At 48.1% G+C, this 20,517-nt stretch overlaps 2 protein-coding genes across 3 annotated transcripts in view; one reads left to right on the forward strand and one right to left on the reverse strand.

Annotated features, from left to right (window-relative positions):
- Positions 1-20,517, forward strand: part of PLXNA3 (plexin A3) — an 84,523-nt gene that overhangs the window by 1,351 nt on the left and 62,655 nt on the right. Inside the window, exon 1 of one of the 2 annotated variants that reach the window (XM_069942728.1) lies at positions 11,877-11,952. The exons of the other annotated variant lie outside the window; for it this stretch is intronic. The gene's annotated coding sequence lies outside the window, so the exon portion shown is untranslated. Of the gene's footprint in view, positions 1-11,876; positions 11,953-20,517 lie in introns of those variants that run through there. 2 annotated transcript variants of the gene reach the window in all.
- LOC138766372 (cylicin-2-like) lies at positions 178-19,997 on the reverse strand. Its single transcript, XM_069943948.1, has 4 exons — positions 19,961-19,997; positions 17,896-19,691; positions 13,229-13,318; positions 178-336 (listed from the first exon to the last, which is right to left on the reverse strand). The coding sequence occupies exons 1-4, from the start codon at positions 19,995-19,997 to the stop codon at positions 178-180; spliced, it is 2,082 nt and encodes a 693-aa protein (XP_069800049.1).

Genomic DNA, 20,517 nt, shown 5'->3' on the forward strand with positions numbered 1-20,517 from the left:
TGTATTTATTATGGTGGCAATGACAGCCAGCGGGGTACTTAGAGATTGTACAAGGCTTCGTTATAGGAGGGTGAATACCCACAACTCCCATCGTGCATTGACAGTCATAAGGCATTGTTGCTCAGCCTGTGGTGTTCTAGATGTTGCAGAACTACAACTCCCACCATGCGCTGACATTCATAGGGAAACGTTCCCTAGATGGTTTCCCTCGGCTATTGTAACACTGCAACTCTCATCAAGCTCTGATAGCCGTAACATAACGTTGTTCTCCAGCTGTTGCACAACTACAACTACCATCATGCTGTGAGTGTTGTCCAAGCTGTTGCTTTCCAGCTGCTGTAAAACGACATATTAACCAAAGGGCAGGGTTTCCCAAGCTGCGGTACTCTAGCTGTTGCAAAACTACAACTCCCATCATGCCCTGACAGCCTTCGGCTGTCAGGGCATGATGGGAATTGTAGTTTTGCTACGTCTGACGGGGCTTGCTGTACAGGAACCACAGTTTCTAAAGCAATTCTACCACCTGATGATACAGAAGTGGTACCCAGGATGACAAGGAGGACTACAGAGGTGTGTGTGGCATCATAGGGCATCATAGGGCAGTTTTGCTACGTCTGACGGGGCTTGCTGTACAGGAACCACAGTTTCTAAAGCAATTCTACCACCTGATGATACAGAAGTGGTACCCAGGATGACAAGGAGGACTACAGAGGTGTGTGTGGCATCATAGGGCAGTGCGGACTGACACAGGTCATTGCAGGACAGCAGAGTGCCATCCGGAGCTGTAACCACTGGTATACCTCTATATGGGAAGATAAGTATAGTATATCCACCAGTGGATGCTAATATGTCTCCCACCCAGCTTTCCCAGACTCCTGAACCACCATTCAGTGATGCATCCCTGGTTCTTACATCAGTGTGCAGCTAGTCTTGTCATGCAGGGGTCTTGTAAAGCTGGGTGGTAGTTATATAGACAGTCCCCCCGCTTTCCTGCCATGTGCAGCCTCTTAGCGTTTGTTCACAGTGACAGGTGCCTCGGTGAGGTTATGCTTCTCATGCACATTAGATGACACCATGCAGTGACTTCTCACTGCTGACATGACAGGTCCACGCTTAAAGGAACATGCACCCCATTTGTAGGTCGATGTTTCTCATTATCGCTCCTCGGGAGACGCAGAGAAATGAATAGGGGGAAATATTGTAAATCATTAGTGCGGCGGCCAGATAAGGTTTATTATGTGCGGAGATGATTCATTCTTTACACATTAACATTTATTGATGTGAGCCTCGCACAAGGCCGGCCAGGAGAGAGTCACCTTCTGGGATCAGTCAGGGAAGCTCCCCCTGCAGGCCCAGAGTGGCACTGCGGAATAATTGCTGCAGCATGAAGCAGTAAGTGATGTGTGATACACCACGGTACTTACTCATCACAAGTCCGACCGGGTCATAAATATTTCACTCACTGGATGACGGCCATAAACAGTGCAATATGTTATTATGTAACAGGCTGCTTGGTTTGCGGACGGGTATATAGACTGGTGCTTGGTGCCCTCATTTGTGTTTCTTGCCAAAATGAGGACTGGATCCTGGCCAGAATATACAATGATCAGCCATAATAGTAAAAGCACTGAGAGGTGAAGGCAATAACACTGATATCTAGTGACAATGGCGCCTCTCAGGGAGGGAATGGGGTCAGGTCCTAAAGTTGGTGTTGGAAGCAGGAGAAGCGGGGAAGTGTAAAAATCTTGGTGACTGTAACAATGGCCGAATAATGATGCGTAGATGCCGGGGTCGGAGCATCTCCAGAGCGGCCGGTGTTGTGTGGTCACCTGCATGTAGTGGTCAGTACTGACCAATAGTGTCCAAGGAAGAACAACGGGGGACTGGGTCATGATATGTATGGGGGTGAAGGCTGTATACGCCAAACCCACCGGAGAGCTGCTGTAGAGCAAACTGCTGTAAAGATCCTGCTGTGTATGATTGAAAGGAGTCAGATCACACAGGATATGGCAGCTCGCTGTGTATGGGGCACCGCAGACCGGTCAGAGCCCATGTGACCACTGTCCACCAGCGATAGTGTCTACAATGGGGATCAAAACTGGAGCTATAGAAGAAAGTGCCTGGTCTGATGGGTCACTGTGGATGTTACTGTGACATTTACCACCTACCTAACCATTATACTCACCAAGTCTCCCCTTCATGGCATGGGACCCCCTAATGCCCTGGGGGACCACACTACAGACATTGTTCAGAAACAAGGAACATGACAAAGAGATGAAGGTGGTGACTCGGCCTCCGGATTCTGCTAAATATCAGTCTGATCGATCATCTGTGGCATGTGCTGGAGAAACAAGTCCTATCCATAGAGGCCGCTCCCCATAACTTAAGATATTAGCGCTCATTTGCTCCTCGTTCGCTGCCGCCACTATTACACGCGGTGGCAGCGGGTGGGGCTGCGGGGAGCTGCCCAGGTGATCACTAGATTGTCCGGGCAGCCCATAGCATACAGAAACGGTCTGCTGCCGCCACTCCTGTTCCGCTGAGCAACGGAAGCATATCGTTGCTGTATGAGTCGTTTTTCTTTTAACGTGTTTAAAAGACAACGCAACGATCGTTGCCTGATCGTTGCCTTCTATTCCACAGGACAATTATCGGCCGAGTACAGCCGATAATCGTTCTGTGGAATAGGACCTTTAGAGAGGAGTATGATAATGGAACAAAAGAATCTGGCACCCGAAATCCAACATGGAAGGATCCTTCACTCCCTCAACATCTGCTGTTGGGGAGGGTCTTGAGGCCCCCTTATGCATTGGATCATGGAAAGGGTAAGCTGGAGCCCTCCAGCTGGTGCAAAACTACAAAGCTTTGGCTGTCCAGGTATGGGTATGTGCACACTGAGTAATTTTGACGAAAACTCCTTTGCGGAATTCTCGGGTGCGCCTCCGCCCGTGTCATAGACTCCATTCTATGCATGGGTGGATTCTTTTATCCGTCCAAAGAATGATCGAGTTCATTCTTTGGACGGAGGGCGGAATCCGCCCGTGCATAGAATGGAGTCTATGACACGGGCGGAGACGGGCCCACCGCAGTCTGCGAACGGAAGTGAGCTGAGAATTCCCCAACTGAGTTTCCGTCAAAATTACTCAGTGTGCACATACCCTATGATGGGATTTGTAGTTTTGCAACAGCTGGAGGGCTGCAGGCTCGCCTTTCTTGCAGTCGGTGGTCACAAGTCTATCTGTCACAGACCTTGAGGGCTTCAGTGGTCACAGACCTTTACAATACTGTTTTTTATGTTATGGCCGATCGGTGTGCACTGTGATCACCCTTACGTTATATGTTCTGCATGGACTTCGCCCTTATGTCATCCTCTTCATTTAGGGGCATAAAGGATCACAGCCTCTATGGCCGCCATATTGTTTTTCGCCCCTCTTACACAGAAACAGATATAACTTAGAAGACACAGATGTGGACATGTTTACTTGGTATATTGTAATAATCTTTGCTTATCCGGGACTGGGCCTTGGCTATATTATTGATTGGTATGTCACATAGATTGCCGCTCACCTTCCCAATACAAACCTGACATGCCGCCTATTGTCTTATAAGTTGACAAGTGTTATTTGTCGCTGTCTCATTATCCGCTTCAGTATATAACATCTGAGCACCTGAAAAGTAGATGTCCCCAGACCCCACTCTCCCTAGCAGGTCCCCCCAGAGACTCTGGTACCTCAGGAGACATTCAGATACTTTTCAATTGTTATTTTAGTGACATTACGATGTTGGATATTTTTAGCCAGTAATGTAAGCTCTTGGGACCAGGGCAATTATTCCTTACTGTAACCTCTGCACGATAAGGCAGTCGGAGCAGTGGTAAAAATGGCGCTGTACCTGGCCAAGAAGTGACTATAGGGTGGAGTATGGTGCCAGCCCTAGAACTATAGTACATTTCCGACCATGGCTTTTGCCTCCAGACATACCCAAAGCCTGTAATCCAGGTCATGTTGTAGGACATCACATCCAGTATCCGCCGCCTGTAGCGTGAAGTTCTTGTGGCTTTGGAATTAATAACGTCTGGTATCTAATAGGAGATTTCTGTGAGCTCAGCATCCCTGCCGGCCCCCTGAGCAGGCGGACGGAAGCGCCAGTAGCCGCCATCCAAGTAAATATTGTGGCTGTGCGTTTGGCCCATAAGTAAATTTGTAGAGATCACGGAGAGTGCGCCGGTGTAGGAGAGAATATATATGTTGCCTTCTGCTGCGTCCATCTGTGCTAAACGTTCGCCAAGTCCCTCCCTTTGTTCTCAGATATCTACCGGCGGGGCGGAGGGACGATCTCTGGTCCATTTGTGCCGACATATGTGACACGACGAGACGAGAGGTGGACGCGACGAAGGTGCTCATTGAAGGTGGGTGTTGCAAAACTATAATCCCCAGCATGCCGTGACAGCCAATGGCTGTCCGGGAATGCTGGGAGTTGTAGTTTTGCAGCTTGCCCTGATGGCGCACTCGGCAATGGACTCTCGGCCAAAGCCGCCGTCTGCTAAATGTTAAGGGTTACAGGGTTTCCTCGTCTCTCGCCAGGTTCCCCCTCCCATATTTATGTTAAGCGTTTTCCCAGGAAACATCCTGAGAGATAAATATATCATGTCCAGGTACATTATGGAATGTGGAACTCTGTCAGAGCATCGGCAGCCGCCCATTAACCCCTTCCATCCTCGCCCCAGGACCACCCCAGGAGCCAACTTTATTGACTCCAGCCTCCCCTGACTTCTCTAGGTGCCTCGTCCTCCCCGGAACGTAATAGAGGGTGACAGCCTGGACCTGTCCTCGGCTCTGAGGGTACCTGCGGAGTGACAACCAGGATCTGTGGAGCGTTCACATCTATTGTTCACGGTTGCGAGGCTCTTGACAGCGAGGCAGGAAATTGCAGCTGATCTCATACTTATCCGCGGTATCTCCACACTTCCCTTCACCCGATCACTTTCATGTCATTGGAATGAGGGAAAGTAGAGATGTTTCCAGTGCTCTCTTTTATCTTTTTTTGCAACATGGAAAGTCTCCATATTTTTTTTCCTGATAAAAGGGGGAGGGGGCGCGTTGATTCCCCTAGAGCAGCCAGTGAAGGAAACTCCCTCCTCCATCCAGCCTTGTGACAGCCCTACCAGTATAAGTTGTCACCCAGCTTTTCCAGTCTCCTCAAGTGCATTCATTTTTGGAGAGTTTCTCTTAAGGTGTTTTCCTGGCATAGAAAAACATAGAAGCTTTCCTCCAGAAACAGCGCCGCTCTTGTCCTCAGTTTGGGTATGGTATTGCAGTTCAGTTCTGTTTAAATGATTGGAACTGAATTGTAATACCACACACAGCCTGAGTACAGAAGTGGCCCTGTGTTTTTTTTTTGTTTTTTTTTTAACAGCTTTAAGTGGTTTGCTTTATTGCAAGCCCAATGGATATAGGCACAATAGACCTATTGATTTCTAGGGGAGAGTTTTCTAGACATGCTTTGTGATCAGTGCAGGCAGGGTGAGCGGGGGGTTGCTTTACAGCAAGCCCAGTAGACATAGACACAATAGACCGGACTCTATTGACTCCTGTAGGAGAGTGTTCTGGACATGCTTTGTGATCAGCGCAGGTGGAGGTGAAGGTTAGACTTTACAGTAGGTCCAATAGACATAGACATCAGGACCAGTCTCATTGAGATCAATGGTAAATATTATTTGGCAACGTTTGAAGAGGTCGGCCCACAGGGAAGGGAGGCTGAGATGTGAACATTATCTTCTCTATTTGCTATAATATTGTACAGATCACTTTACAACAGCCTCCTCCTTATCATCACAGAATAGGAAGACACAGTTCAGTTTTAGCCCTATTGGGGAGAATAAATACTGCAAGATTTCAGGATGATTTTATAACCTAGGATGTGAAATGGAAAATTAAGAAAAAAAAATCACCAAGAATTCTTTGAAGGTGATATAAAAACTATATTAAAATATTAAAACAATGTCATTCTCTGGTGACCCATTCATTGAAAGGGGGCTATGCCAAGATTTTAGGTCGTCCCTTGTCCTCAGGATAGGGGGCAGCAATCGCTGATCCTGAGTCAGTTGTCCCCTGAATCCTCAGCCATGTGCACGCTCGGTAATGTAATATAGTTGTCTCTGTATATGTATATGTAAGTGAGCCAGAAACGGGCACTTTAGGATAAAGCACAAATGATAAATTTCTCCGTTGCTACCACATAATCGTAGATTTAACACTAGGTGACCCGCTTTATTAGCGATGGCAGCTGACCTTTGTAATTATTATATATCAATGGTTCATCGGGGAGGAGGTGAATATTCATGGTGGAATAATAATTTGTAAGCTGTGTTTTAAATAGAACATAAAGAAGCCAAGGAAATCTGAGGGACTGTATTGGAAGACTTCCTTGGTTGTCCTATGTCTGAGGGGGTCGTCTTGAGGAGACCACCCAGTTAATGGGACTTTTATAGGCTATGCCCTATGGGGAAAAAGTATCTGAAATAGCGCTCAACCCAAAGAGCTGCCTCTCTAGTGCCACCTATTGGAGGGAGCTTTCCTGTACTTCAGGGATGGGGAACATTCAGCTACAATTCCCATCAAGGGTGGGCAACCAAAGCATGACAGGAATTATATTATTGCAACAGCTGGAGGGCCTAAGGTTCCCCCTTCTCAGCTGTAAGTCAATGATAGACACCTTAAACAGGGCATTAAAGATGCTCATCTGACCTCTCGGAGGACCTATATCCCCCACTTTAAGGCAGCAGTTGAACATGGGCAATGATGTCCTTTGCAATGGTGGCCCTACATGACTGTGTATTACATGGTCACCTGTTGATTTAGATGTTTTCCATGTAACACATGCGAGTTAGGGTGCGTTTACACAAAGATTTATCTGACAGATTTTGGAAGCCAAAGCCAGAAATGGATTTGAAAAGAGGATAGATCCCAGTCTTTCCTTTATGACCTGATCCCTGTTTATAGTCTGTTCCTGGATTTGGCTTCAAAGATCTGTCAGATAAACCTGTCTGTGGAAACGCACAATTAGGGTCCTATTACACGGAGCAATTTTTAACAATTAATGACTTACGATAAACGATCGCAAACGGGATTGTTTATCGTTAACCTGAAATCGTTCACCATATTACACAGGACATGGTCGTTAGATAGGAACATTACAACGGTCATTATTGCGATGGTTACTATGATCGTTTATTCCTTCTGATCTCAGCAAAACAATGAACAATGTGCAATTACACTGAACGAGTAGTGAAAAAATGTGGAATTTGAGCGAACGAATGTGGAATTACAGTGAACGATTAGTGTACGATTAATGGTAATTTTAGGTTCAGCTCTAAATCATCAATCAACGACATACGAACGATTTTTCGATCGTTACCTGCAATTACACAGAACAATTTAATAGGGCCCTTAGGGTCCATTTACACAAAAAGATTATCTGACAGATTATCTGCCAAAGATTTGAAGCCAAAGCCAGGAATGGATTTGAAAAGAGGTGAAATCTTAGACTTTCCTTTATGACCTGATCTCTGTTTATAGTCTGTTTCTGGCTTTGGCTTCAGATCTTCGGCAAATAATCTGTCAGATAATCTTTCTGTGTAAATGGACCCTTAGGGATATCCATTCTGCCACTTGTCGTTACTGTTACAGCAGTGTTCTACAATCTGTCGCTTTGCAGCTGCTGTAAAACTACAGCGCTATACTACACCTTCTCCTACCTGTTGCTTTTCAACTGCTGCAAAACTACGACTTTCAGTATGTGTTGTAGTTTTGCAGCAGGTTGGAGAAAGTGCAATATGGTCTCAACAGCCTGCTTTACAACATGTTGCAAAATCTCTTTCCATCCATGTCTGATGGTAGATGTGTCCCTAATATGTAGCATTTTTGACCTCTCTGTATATAAGGCGATCGCTCCAGGCCCCACTACATAGATGGTTAAGCATTATTACTTTAGATCAGGATTGAGGAACCTGTTGCCCTCTAGCTGCAGAAAAACTACTACAATCCCCTTTATGGCTGGAGAGCCAAAGCATGATGGGAACTGGAGCTGGAAGGCCACAGGGTCCCCATTCCTGCTATAGATTTCAGCCAGACATACATAGCAGTGGTGGAGTCAGGGGGAAATAAGTTGTCAGCAGCCATCTTTATAGCGTGACCGTACTTGATCGGAGTCCGAGCTGGGACCCTGCTCTGCTTTCTGCTACAATTACCTTGTGAAATATAGAATTAAACTAATATATTACGGCTCGTGAAAAGTACCTGGATCAGGTTTTCTGGGAGTCGGGAGTTTGTCTTGGCCGCAGAGCTGGAGATAGGTCTAATGAAGCCAGACCAGGGTTGGAGCTGGCAAACCGGGAAGGCTGCCAACGTGAGTGCAAGCTCCCTGTTGACTTCCATTTAACTATTACCCCTTGCCGTTACGTCTCTCATTCAGCCGGGGCTTGGAGCATTGCAGACCCCCCCTCCTTTCTACTATGCCAGATGCAATTAGAAGGTGAATGTGGGGGCAGGGTCCAAAGTGAGAGGTCCCAAATGTACCGCTACTTGGGAGGGCAGCTGATGGAGAATAGCCCCTTTCACGACAGCCCTCTGGTTTGTAATGGAGGGGCTGCAGAGAGAAGACAAAGCGATCTATTGTATCGGGGGCAGATCACCATTCTATTCCCCCATTGCAGTACCTCTGCTATCAGTCAGCCTGCTGGCATCAGGGCTGGAGACAGACCCAGCAGCACAATAGGGAGCATGGCTCCAGACGGGATGAAAGGCGTATTTACCAGGGTTCCTTTCTCTTTTTAGCTTTATGGCACAACAAGTGTGTTTTTTACGAGGGACTGATGGGGTCCGGTCTGACCCTGTGGGCCGAGCTGTGCACACAGGGCCTCCAGATCCTTTTTTTTTTCTTGCACCTTGTGTGGGGACAGTCTGCTGGGCAGACATCACTTTTATTGACAAGTCCTGAAAGAGGCTTTTAGAAGGAGCCAGAATTAGCGGCGTGGGTGATGGGGAGGGGGCAAGGCCTGAATAACAACTGGACATCATTACTGGGGACATGTGGTCACTAATACCAATGAAGAGACGCTGAAGGCCAAGTTTAGGTGCTGGAATCTTCCCACACTATACTGAGTCTTTTATTGGTGGTTATATGACTTGGTGCCTTGTGTATTCATCACTGTGAGGCACCGGCTGTCGCAGAACTATAACTCCATGCATGCCATTGTCCGTTTATAGTGAGAGTTGTAGTGTGGGCACAGCTGGAGAGCCATATATTGGAGTCTGTCTATTGTTACATAGACATACTGGCAGCTGTGGGGTCACTGATTGGAAACCACTGTTGTAGGAAGTATGGCTGGAGGGGCATAGCTGGAGAGTAAATGGAGATCATTATAGGTGGTTTCTAAACTGTCACTACAACTTCCAGCATATACCGTTAAAAGATCAATAGCTTTTCAGCTTTTGTAAAAACTAGAGCCCCCAGGCATGTTGGGGGCTGTAATTTTGCAACGGCTTGGTTGTAGGAGAATTGTCTGTTGGGACTTTGGGGGTGTTGTAGGTTGTAGTCAGTTTTGTAGGGATGTCAAAGCATAATAGGAGTTGTAGTTTTTAGTTACATCTGTAGGGCCATATGTTGGAGATCATTGCTATAGGATATTGGTCTTCCAACCACGGACCTCGGGCGATTGCAAAACCGTGAGTTGTTGTTTCGTAACAACTGGAGAGCCTCCATTTTGGAGTCCTTTTCTGTAAGACAGGGATGGGAACCTTTGGCCGCCCAGCTGTTGCGAAACTTCAATTATTATCATGCCTGGACAGGTGAAGCTAAAGCTTTGGCTGTCCAGGCATGATGGGAATTGTAGTTTTGCAACTGCTGGAGGGCCAAAGGTTCCCCATCCCTGCTGGAAGAGATGTGGTTGCCAGGGCATAGTGGCGTAGTTGTTTTGTAACAGCAGGAGAGCCATATAATGGAAATCATTGTTATAGGATAGTGGAGTGGTCTCCAAGCCATTGGCTGCCTGGGCATGTTGGGAGTTGTACTTCTGCAATAATCTCAGACCACTGTTGAAGAACATGTGGCCATTGGGGAGTTATAATTTACAAAATCTATAGAGCCAAAGGTTGGACCCACTACTCTACAGTCTACTACGGGGAACCCATAGCCATCTAGTTGACAGCAATAAAAACTTACAGATTGGGCCAGTATCCACTGTGGAGTGGCCTTTCCAGGTTGAGAAATGTTGGTGGGGTCTCCAACTAGAGTTGAACAAACTTTGATCGCTTTTGGGTTTCGTCCACACCCCAGCTTTTGACAAGCGGTGGCTGCCGAAGTTGGATGCAGCCCTAGGGAGTCCTGGAAATATGGATACAGTCTATGGTCTGTCTGGGGCTACATACAACTTCCGCAGCCACCCAAGTGTGCTTAAAGGGGTTATCCAGCGCTACAAAAACATGGCCACTTTCCCCCTACTGTTGTCTCCAGTTTGGGTGGGGTTTTGAAACTCAGTTCCATTGAAGTAAATGAAGCTTAATTGCAAAACACACCTGAACTGGAGACAACAGTAGGGGAAAAAGTGGCCATGTTTTTGTAGCACTAGATAACCCATTTAACGTTTGCTCAACTCTGTCTCCAACCATTACAACGCTATGACTCCAGTTGGCTTCTCAGCTTTGGCTGGCTTTGGAGGCCACTGGTCTAGACCAATGATGGATCAATGATGAGGCCAAGTATTGGGCAATTGCCGTTTCTGTAGTGATAGAGAAATTGATCTTTTCATTTTGCTTGAAGGCAGGTTGGTGGTGGTGAACTATACTTGTGTGATCCAGAAGGGCCGGTGTTTGCACATATTAGCTGCTCTGAAGTCTAAGGGTACTATTACACGGAACGATAATCGGCCGAATCGGCACTATCCTGCCGATTAGCTGTCAGGCCAGGACCGCAGCTGCCAGTGATTGGCTGAGCGGCCTGTCTTAACTGACAGCTGCAGCGCGCGGGACCTGGGGAGAAGCGGACCTCAAGAGGAGCCCTGGACCATGGATAGGTGATGTATGCCAGTTTAGCAATGGCTGCAAGGGCATCGATAACGATGTCCCTGCAGCCCTTGTTAAACGATTATCGGGCCGTGTCATAGGCCCAGTAAACAGTTATCAGGCCCCCATCAGCCTGTGTAATTCTACCCTAAGAGTATATACTAGAAGTATATACATTCAGATGTGTTTCTTGCTGAAAATTACGTTTCCTGGTGAATCTCCATGAGGAATTTTAGAATGTGGAGATGTGACGGTGATAAAAGACTGGAATAGCAGGTATTATAGGGGTAAAGTATGGGGCCGGCAGTGAAATCCCACAAATGATCTATAATGGGATAATAGCCGTATGCAGGGCCGGGCAGGAATTCTGTGCAGAGAGGGCCACGGAAGGGATTACTATTGTAAATGTATATGAATAGCTCAATGTGTGTACAGGGCTTGTATACAGGGGCACACAATAAAGGGCTGCAGGGCGGACGGGCAGGCCGTGGTGGTCTTTTAATGCACTGTATGAAAAGGTTGCCTTGGGTGGGGGGTCTGTGCTGTAATAGAAGCCTGGATGTGGGGGGTCTGTGCACATAGAGACGTGCAGGGGATTGGAATAGGAGGAATTGTGTGCCGGGGTCTCCACATACAGTGCACAGAGCGAAGTGGATACCCCCCACCCATCCTCCCCGATCCACTGCCAATTAGAGAGAGAAGCTGTACAGCTGAGGATTGAGGTGGGGTTGTCATGGCGACCGCAGAGAGAGTGCAGAACCAGGGTGATGACATCACTGTGCTATTATGGGATGGAGGCAGCGATTTCATCAGTATGAGAGGCCTGCAGTCCATATAATGCACAGGGACGTGCACCTGTCAGAGTAAGGCGCGGATAGGGTGCAGCCATGAGGTGACAGAGACCCTTATATATCCGCTAACATCCAACCAGGAGGTGTCAGAGGACGCCTGCACCAAGATGGCAGAGCTGAAGATCTGCCTGGGCGTGCTTGGCATTGTAGTCTTCTAACCAGCGTAGACCTGCAGTTTGGAGACCGTTGTTGTAGAGCATGTGGTTATCGTGACATATTGAGAGTTGAAGTTCTGCAGCAGCTGAAGAGCCATACATTGGACATCATTAATGTAGGACAGTGGTGCCAGTATGCATGCTGGTAGTTGTAGTTTTACAGCAGCCATGTGTTAGAAACCACTGTTGGGCATAGTTGGAGTTGGAGTTTTACTACAGGTTATCAACCTGCTGCAGGACTACAACCTCCAGCATGCCCTGACAGGAACATGTCCTACAACAATGGCCTCCAATGGGTTGTTCCCCAACTTCTGCAAAACTACAACTCCTAGCATGCCCCAACAGCCATATGTTTCCAACCTGTGGTTCTCCGAACTATTACAAAGTTACAGCCCCCAGCATACCCATTGGCTGCCTGGGCATGCTGAAAATTGTGGTTTTATTTCTTTGGAATACAGACAGAGGATGTATATTGTATAAACTCCTAAGTAGCCAATCTGAGCAAACACCGGCCCTTCTGAAACCATTGACCGCTTGATAAATATAAACAAAAAATGGCCGAAAACTGCTGAATCACTTCATGGCGGTTACTCCACTTCTATCTGCTTATATGGGGGTAGAGTGTACAATACCGATGTGATGTAGCCACTGGCATGTTCTGGGGGGGCACGTCATGTTCTCCAGCCGGCATCAGTCAGAAGTAAGGTCCTGGATGATGGATAAGTAATTACATATTACCGGACAGCTGTCGCCAGGTCGTCGGGGATTATTCCCGGGTAATAACGTCACCGCCATCAGTTCGAGAAACCTGTGACTGATTTAGTCTCTGCCCCGAGGATCGATAGGAGGAGCTGGGAATAAATGTTTTATTATAGAGCATGTCACCCAGGGATATGAGAACAGCATCCTATATCACCCTGCCAGCGCTCCGGTATGATGTACTGCCGAGCCCGCTGCCATTTCCAGCACATCACTGTGCTACACCAATATTTAAAGGGCCAAGGGGGCTAAAGTCAAGTTATTACACCGTCTGGTAATTACATATGGCTACGACGTACAGTACAGATCATAGGGGGCTCAGATTATTGCTGGGTTACCTGTCAGTCATCCCATTCCTATGAAGGTTATGTAAACGATCAGCGGCGACCATCTTTACTCTCACTTGTTTACAACCAGCTGCTCGCCGGAAGCCGTGCCCCGTAGGTGGCATTTTTTGCTTGTTCATCTGCTGGTTTTTCGTGGCATGAATGACCTACAAAGAGAACAGCCATTAAATAATTCAGTGTATTTTCGTTCGCGCCTCACTGATGTCTTTGGGCGCGCTTTTCGTTGCAGTCAAGTGTGTACAGGTTTAGACACAAACCTGGCCGCCTCCTTTGTGTGGAGGTGTGGGGTGGGCACTGAAGGTACCACTCCTTAAAGGGTTATCCAGCGTTACAAAAACAAGGCCACTTTTCCCCCTCTCTTGTTTCTAGATTGGGTGGGGTTTCAAATAGAGATGAGCGGACCGGGTTCGGGTTCGAGTTCGAGTCGATCCGAATCCGAACTTTCGGTATTTGATTAGCTGGGGCTGCTGAACTTGGATAAAGCTCTAAGGTTGTCTGGAAAACATGGGTACAGCCAATGACTATATCCATGATTTCCACATGGCCTTAGGGCTTTATCCAAGTTCAGCAGCCACCGCTAATCAAATGCCGAAAGTTCGGGTTCGGATCGACTCAAGCATGCTCATCTCATCTCGCTCATCTCTAGTTTCAAACTCAGTTCCATTGAAGTAAATGGAGCTTCGTTACAAACCACTGAACTGAACTGGAGACAAGAGAGGGGGAAAAATAGCCATGTTTTTGTACCGCTGGATAAGCCCTTTAAGGGTTGTAATAAACAAGCAGATTTTTTTTGTAATGAGTATCAATCGACCACTTCGCGAAGATTGTGATGGATGCCAGTCACTCTTCATCAGTCAGTCATGACATACTATTAGACCACTTGATCATTGCAAATATTTTCTTGATTCAGTAGTAAAAAACATGGCCACTTTTTCCAGAAACAGCACCTCTCTTCAGTCTTTAGTTCAGGTGTGGGTTTGCAGCTGTGTTCTAATAAATGGAATGGAGCTGAATTGTAATACCACACATGACCTGAGGACAGGGGTGTCGCTGGACAACCCCTTTAATGATATCTGGCACTTGTCTGTGTTTGCATTTTATCTCCCACTGCAGGTAGTAAAATGGTGGTGGCATAATATTAGGGTACTATTACATGGGCCGATGGGGGCCCGATAATAGCTGTAAACGAGCGCCGATCTGCTAGATTGGCGCGCGTTTACTGGGCCTATTACATGGCCCGATAATCGTTTAACAGGGCGTTTAACAGCCGTGCGCGCGCAGCAGAGATGAGTCCGCCTGCATTAATTCTCTATGGACGCTGGACTCCTCTCCACAGCGCGCGCGCCGGCTTCTCACCGGGATATCTCCGTCCCGGGACCGGCTCCGGCAGCGGGACTCGGCGACATGAGGTAAGTATAAGGGGATCTATCTGGGGGTGGGGAGCCTGTTTACATTACCTGTGCATGCTGCAGGGCTCCTCTTGCGCTCCGCTTCTCCCCGGGTCCTGCGCGCTCCAGCTTCAGTGCGGCCTGTCTCAGCTGACAGGCTGCTCAGCCAATCACTGGCTGAGGCGGTCCCGGACAGTGATTGGCTGAGCGTCCTGTCAGCTCATACAGACCGCTCTGAAGCTGGAGCGCATGGGACCCCGGGAGAAGAAGAGGGAAGAAGGAGCCCTGGACCATGGATAGGTAATGTATACGGTTAGGAAATCGTCAGCCGCCGGCCGCGCACCGTTGTTACACGTAGCGGTGCATGGTCGGCGCCCGATAATTATAAGTCCAAACCTATATCAACGATCAGCCGATGATCATTGTCATCGGCTAATTGTTGTGTTTATTACACGGAGCGATAATCGGCCGGATAGGGCCGATTATTGTTCCGTGTAATAGTACCCTTATGGTGCAGAATAAAGATGCCTATACATATGTAGACTTTGGCAGGTTTGGCCGACTCTCTTACAATAAAAGATTGCAGTGGAGAGAAGGGTCGAGCGTGCTGGATTTTTGTGGCCCAAACCTATTGTTCTGGAAGGGATAAGTTGGGGCCATGCCAAAGTTCATGTGATTGAGGAGGTTCGGCTAAATCAACAAAAGTATGACCACCTGTAATCCTATATCTCCTTGTATCATCCTATTTCACAGAGCCATGATTTAATCGAAAAAGCAAACGCTTGTTCATCGGACGATCACTTTGTTTTGACTTGAAAAAAAAAATCCTCATTCGTCGGCCAGACTTTTTCTCGTGTAATAAGGGATGTCAGTCAGTGATCGCTTGTGCGTCAGAATCTGGTGTAAGAGATACAGTGATCGCTACAAGTGTAATAGGGTCCATATTATTGATAGTTTGAGGCCGGAAGGGGGGGGGGGGATTCACTCTTGTCACCGCCAAAATGAAAAAGCAGAAGCGTTAAAGTTGAGCATTGGGTCAGTGTGCGGACAGACATGGAGGAAACCACCTCACACCCTGTTATTATAACGCCAAGATAGAACACCCCAGCTCCACAACGCTGATGGATTTACAGCCTAACTTCTCATCAGTTCAGACGAAGGTTAGCCTCATGGATGTCCCACTCCATTGTACCCTCACAGGTTCCATCCTGGGGGCACCTTCATGTGAGGATCCCACCAAACAGCAGCTCATATCTCCGCTTCCAGTCAAGGTGTTGGTGAAGGACACTTTCCTTCGCTCTTCTCCGGCTCCACAGAGTCTCCACTTTCTCCTTCGTGTCATGTGCCTACCTCATAAAACGCCCCCATTCTCTGATACTGGCAGCACCTGGTGTGTGGAATCCACTATGGTGGAATGTGGTGGTGTCAGCCTCTTCTCCACATTCCTGGGCTTCTTCACAATCCATCTGATGGTATATACAAGATATGGCCCAGGCATTCCTGCACACACCCCAGGGAATTGTAGTTTTGCAATAGGTAGAGAGGCACACATTGCAGAAAGCGGTCATGGCATGCTGAGAGTTGTAGTTTTACAACAGCAAAATTAGTAACGGCTCTATGGCAACCAATATGGCCGCCTTCACAAATACCACTTGAGTTGTCATGGAGCAATATGTTCCTTCTACTCCTGTATTTCTAGATACCTAAAGCAAATTTGCCGCCCCCATTCATTGGGCATACTTGCCAATGCTTAAAGGGGTTATCAGGGTTTAGAAACATTTCTTGCAGAAACAACACCTCTCTCGTTTGTGTGCGGTATTGGCACAATTCACTTCAATGAAACTGAGCTGCTAGTTGTAATTCCACACACACCCTGAGGACAGGAGGAGTGCTGTTCTTCTAATCCAGAGTAAACACCCTTAGGCATAAATTGAGACATGTAAGCCCCACCCCAAACACTTTCTTTGTGGCCTACTTTATGGGGTTAACCTGGTAAACCGGCTTTTAATGGCCGCCGAGATTTTCCTGAAATGCTTGGAAAAAAAATTGACAACGCAAAGAAAAATTAAAGGTAAACTTGTCTGATAAACCTTCTGTTGCCCATAGCAACCTAGCACAGGAGATTTAAAAATGAGCGCTGATTGGTTCCTACGCTAAACTGTAGCTGGTGCTATTCAATACAGACACATCCAGTAAAAATGCGTATTATGCTGTATAGGTGGTATATGGACGCGTAGACCTGTATAACGGCCACGTAGGTTGTAGACCCGTATGATGGCTGCGTAGACCCATATGATGCGTATTATGCCGTATAGGTTGTATATGGCCGCGTAGACCCATGTGATCCGTATTATGCAGTATAGGTGGTATATGGCCACGTAGACCCATGTGACGGACGCATAGACTATAGACCTATATGGTGGCCGTGTAGACCCTCATGACTGCTCTGTAGACCTATGTGATGGCCGTGTTAACCTGTATGACTTCTCTGTAGACCTATATGATGACCGTGTAGCTGTCCAACAGACATTACAAACGCCCTGTGACATGCGTTATCAGCCCAATGCAGATGGCGAGAACCCACCATAACACTCGGACTGTGTGAATTGGCTCTGGATGAGGTGTCTCTGACATTCGTAGCCGACCATGCATGTAGAACCTTTACACAGTCATTCAGCTGGAATCTTCACTGTCCTGTGGTAAATGTAACCAGGAGAATTACAGCCATGATGATTTCCCCAGCTTTGGGATGGCTCGGTGTAAAGCGCGTCGCTCATAGAGATGAGAGCAGATGTGAGCAGGGACTGGCAGTATGGTGTCTACGTTGTAGCAGCTCTCGGCCATTATCTCCATAGCATGTCTTTTTTATGTGTCTTAAAATGTGTCAGCCGTATGTTAATTACATTTCTGAAGGAATGCATTGTGGGAGAAAAATATACAAATTAGTATGTATAAGAATAAGCCCTGTATACAGACAGTTCTCCAGCGTGGTCTCCATCTGTGCTCTGTGGTGTGTAGTCAGTGTAGAGTGCAGATTGTTTCTCATCTTTTTTTTCCCCCATAATCATTGATGCTGTACCGCAGAAGGGGATCCAGCTTGTTAATGTGTGTTTGAGCGCTCTCTCGTCCTCATTGTCTCACTTTCTCTTGCCCTCTCTCTTCCTCCCTTGCTCTTGCTCCCTCTCTCTCTTTCCCTCACTTGCCCCCTCTCTTGCTTGTTCACGTCTCCTTTCTTTCACTTTTTCTTGCCCCCTTTCTTTCTCTCACACTTGTTCTTGCCTCATTTCCCTCTTTCTCTCTCCCTCTCTCGCTTGCTCTTGCCCCCACTAACTCACTTGCTTCTTGCTCTTGCTTGCTTTCTTGCCTTTTTTTGCCCTCTCTCTCGTTCTCTGACCTGCTCTTGCCCTCACTCTTTCTTGCTTACTCTTGCCTTCCCTTTCTCCCGCTTCCTCTTGCCTTCCCTTTCTCCCGCTTCCTCTTCTCCCGCTTCCTCTTGCCTTCCCTTTCTCCCGGTTCCTCTTGCCTTCCCTTTCTCCCGCTTCCTCTTGCCCTCCCTTTCTCTCGCTTCCTCTTGCCCTCCCTTTTTCTCTCTTCCTCTTGCCCTCCCTTTCTCTCGCTTCCTCTTGCCCTCCCTTTCTCTCGCTTCCTCTTGCCCTCCCTTTCTCTCGCTTCCTCTTGCCCTCCCTTTCTCTCGCTTCCTCTTGCCCTCCCTTTCTCTCGCTTCCTCTGGCTCTTGCCCTCCCTTGCTTCCTCTGGCTCTTGCCCTCCCTTTCTCCCGCTTCCTCTTGCCCTCTCTTTCTCCCGCTTCCTCTTGCCCTCTCTTTCTCCCGCTTCCTCTTGCCCTCTCTTTCTCCCGCTTCCTCTTGCCCTCTCTTTCTCCCGCTTCCTCTTGCCCTCTCTTTCTCCCGCTTCCTCTTGCCCTCTCTTTCTCCCGCTTCCTCTTGCCCTCTCTTTCTCCCGCTTCCTCTTGCCCTCTCTTTCTCCCAAATCCTCTTGCTCTCCCTTTCTCCCGCTTCCTCTTGCCTTCCCTTTCTCCCGCTTCCTCTTGCCTTCCCTTTCTCCCGCTTCCTCTTGCCCTCCCTTTCTCCCGCTTCCTCTTGCCTTCCCTTTCTCCCGCTTCCTCTTGCCCTCCCTTTCTCCCGCTTCCTCTTGCCCTCCATTTCTCCCGCTTCCTCTTGCCCTCCCTTTCTCTCGCTTCCTCCAGCTCTTGCCCTCCCTTTCTCCTGCTTCCTCTTGCCCTCCCTTTGTCTCGCTTCCTCTTGCCCTCCCTTTGTCTCGCTTCCTCTTGCCCTCCCTTTCTCCCGCTTCCTCTTGCCCTCCCTTTCTCTCGCTTCCTCTTGCCCTCCCTTTCTCCCGCTTCCTCTGGCTCTTGCCCTCCCTTTCTCCCGCTTCCTCTTGCCCTCCCTTTCTTCCGCTTCCTCTTGCCCTCCCTTTCTCCCGCTTCCTCTGGCTCTTGCCCTCCCTTTCTCCCGCTTCCTCTTGCCCTCCCTTTCTTCCGCTTCCTCTTGCCCTCCCTTTCTCCCGCTTCCTCTTGCCCTCCCTTTCTCTCGCTTCCTCTTGCCCTCCCTTTCTCTCGCTTCCTCTTGCCCTCCCTTTCTCCCGCTTCCTCTGGCTCTTGCCCTCCCTTTCTCCCGCTTCCTCTTGCCCTCCCTTTCTTCCGCTTCCTCTTGCCCTCCCTTTCTCCCGCTTCCTCTTGCCCTCCCTTTCTTCCGCTTCCTCTTGCCCTCCCTTTCTCCCGCTTCCGCTTCCTCTTGCCCTCCCTTTCTCCCGCTTCCGCTTCCTCTTGCCCTCCCTTTCTCCCGCTTCCTCTGGCTCTTGCCCTCCCTTTCTTCCGCTTCCTCTGGCTCTTGCCCTCCCTTTCTTCCGCTTCCTCTGGCTCTTGCCCTCCCTTTCTCCCGCTTCCTCTTGCTCTCCCTTTCTCCCGCTTCCTCTGGCTCTTGCCCTCCTTTTCTCCCGCTTCCTCTGGCTCTTGCCCTCCCTTTCTCCCGCTTCCTCTGGCTCTTGCCCTCCCTTTCTCTTGTTTTCTCTTGCCCTCCCTTTCTCTTGTTTTCTCTTGCCCTCCCTTTCTCCCGCTTGCCTTCTCTCACTTGCTCTTGCTCCTCCTCATCACTTTTTCTCAGCCCTCCATACACTTCATAAACAGCCCATTGACTGACTGTTCAATGCATTATTTCCCTTGTGGTGGCGCTGAAGAGGCGCTTAAAACCTGCCCATTTCCACACTGGACCCCCCTCTATCAGCTTTCATTTACTTTAAGTTGATGTCTCATACTTTAAGTCGTGTTATCAAAACCTAGTTCAGTAAATCACGTGAATGTCTATCCGCATTATGTCACTTCCAGTTACGGCGCTGTGCAGCAGTGACATCATTCAGGGCGTGACTATGAGATGCAACATCTACCTCCGCACTTAGGTGATGTCACTGTGGGTGTGGCCATCGGACATACCGCCCTATCACTGCATTATATTGCTGTTGTCATCCGGGTGAGGTGCAGCCCCTGCGTCATGTGGCCTGCACCTTTAAGATCCTCCTATTCATAATAAGATAATTTGGCAATCACCCCAAAAAAAGAAAGCTTTGTTTTATAAAAACCTTTCTAGTAGATTTTCATCTTCAGCGTTGACCATGAGCAGAAGCCTTCCCGTGGATGTACAAAGCCGTTGATGTGACCAGACGCATTTTACAATCGAATTTGGCTAATAAAATTGTCTGACATCATGTCTGTCTGATGTACGACAGCTGTTCCTCACACCCCCTCCCTTCTATGTATCTATTTGGGGGCACTAAAAATCCCAGCATGCCATGCTAGAGCCCCCTAGTGAACAGATATAAAGCCTCATCTGAACCCATTATCTTCCATCCCTGTCTCATGCTTTTCGCTGCAGCTCGCCTCCTTGAGATCGGCTGCTGGTTGTTGGCAGGAGCTCACCATGTAGTGCTGATCACAATAAGAAAAG

Source organism: Dendropsophus ebraccatus, chromosome 10, assembly GCF_027789765.1.
Source record: "Dendropsophus ebraccatus isolate aDenEbr1 chromosome 10, aDenEbr1.pat, whole genome shotgun sequence".
In the NCBI taxonomy this organism is placed as follows: domain Eukaryota; kingdom Metazoa; phylum Chordata; class Amphibia; order Anura; family Hylidae; genus Dendropsophus; species Dendropsophus ebraccatus.

Excerpts from the sequence above, each read along its gene's own strand:
- LOC138766372 (XM_069943948.1), bottom strand. The coding sequence starts at position 19,997 with ATGGCCACACCCACAGTGACATCACCTAAGTGCGGAG. Across the intron at positions 13,319-17,895 it reads CAAGCAAGAGCAAGAAGCAA|GTCATTCATGCCACGAAAAA; the intron begins GTGAGTTAGTGG and ends TTCTCTTTGTAG. Across the intron at positions 337-13,228 it reads GAGCAGCTGGTTGTAAACAA|CAGCTGGAAAGCAACAGCTT; the intron begins GTGAGAGTAAAG and ends GTCGTTTTACAG.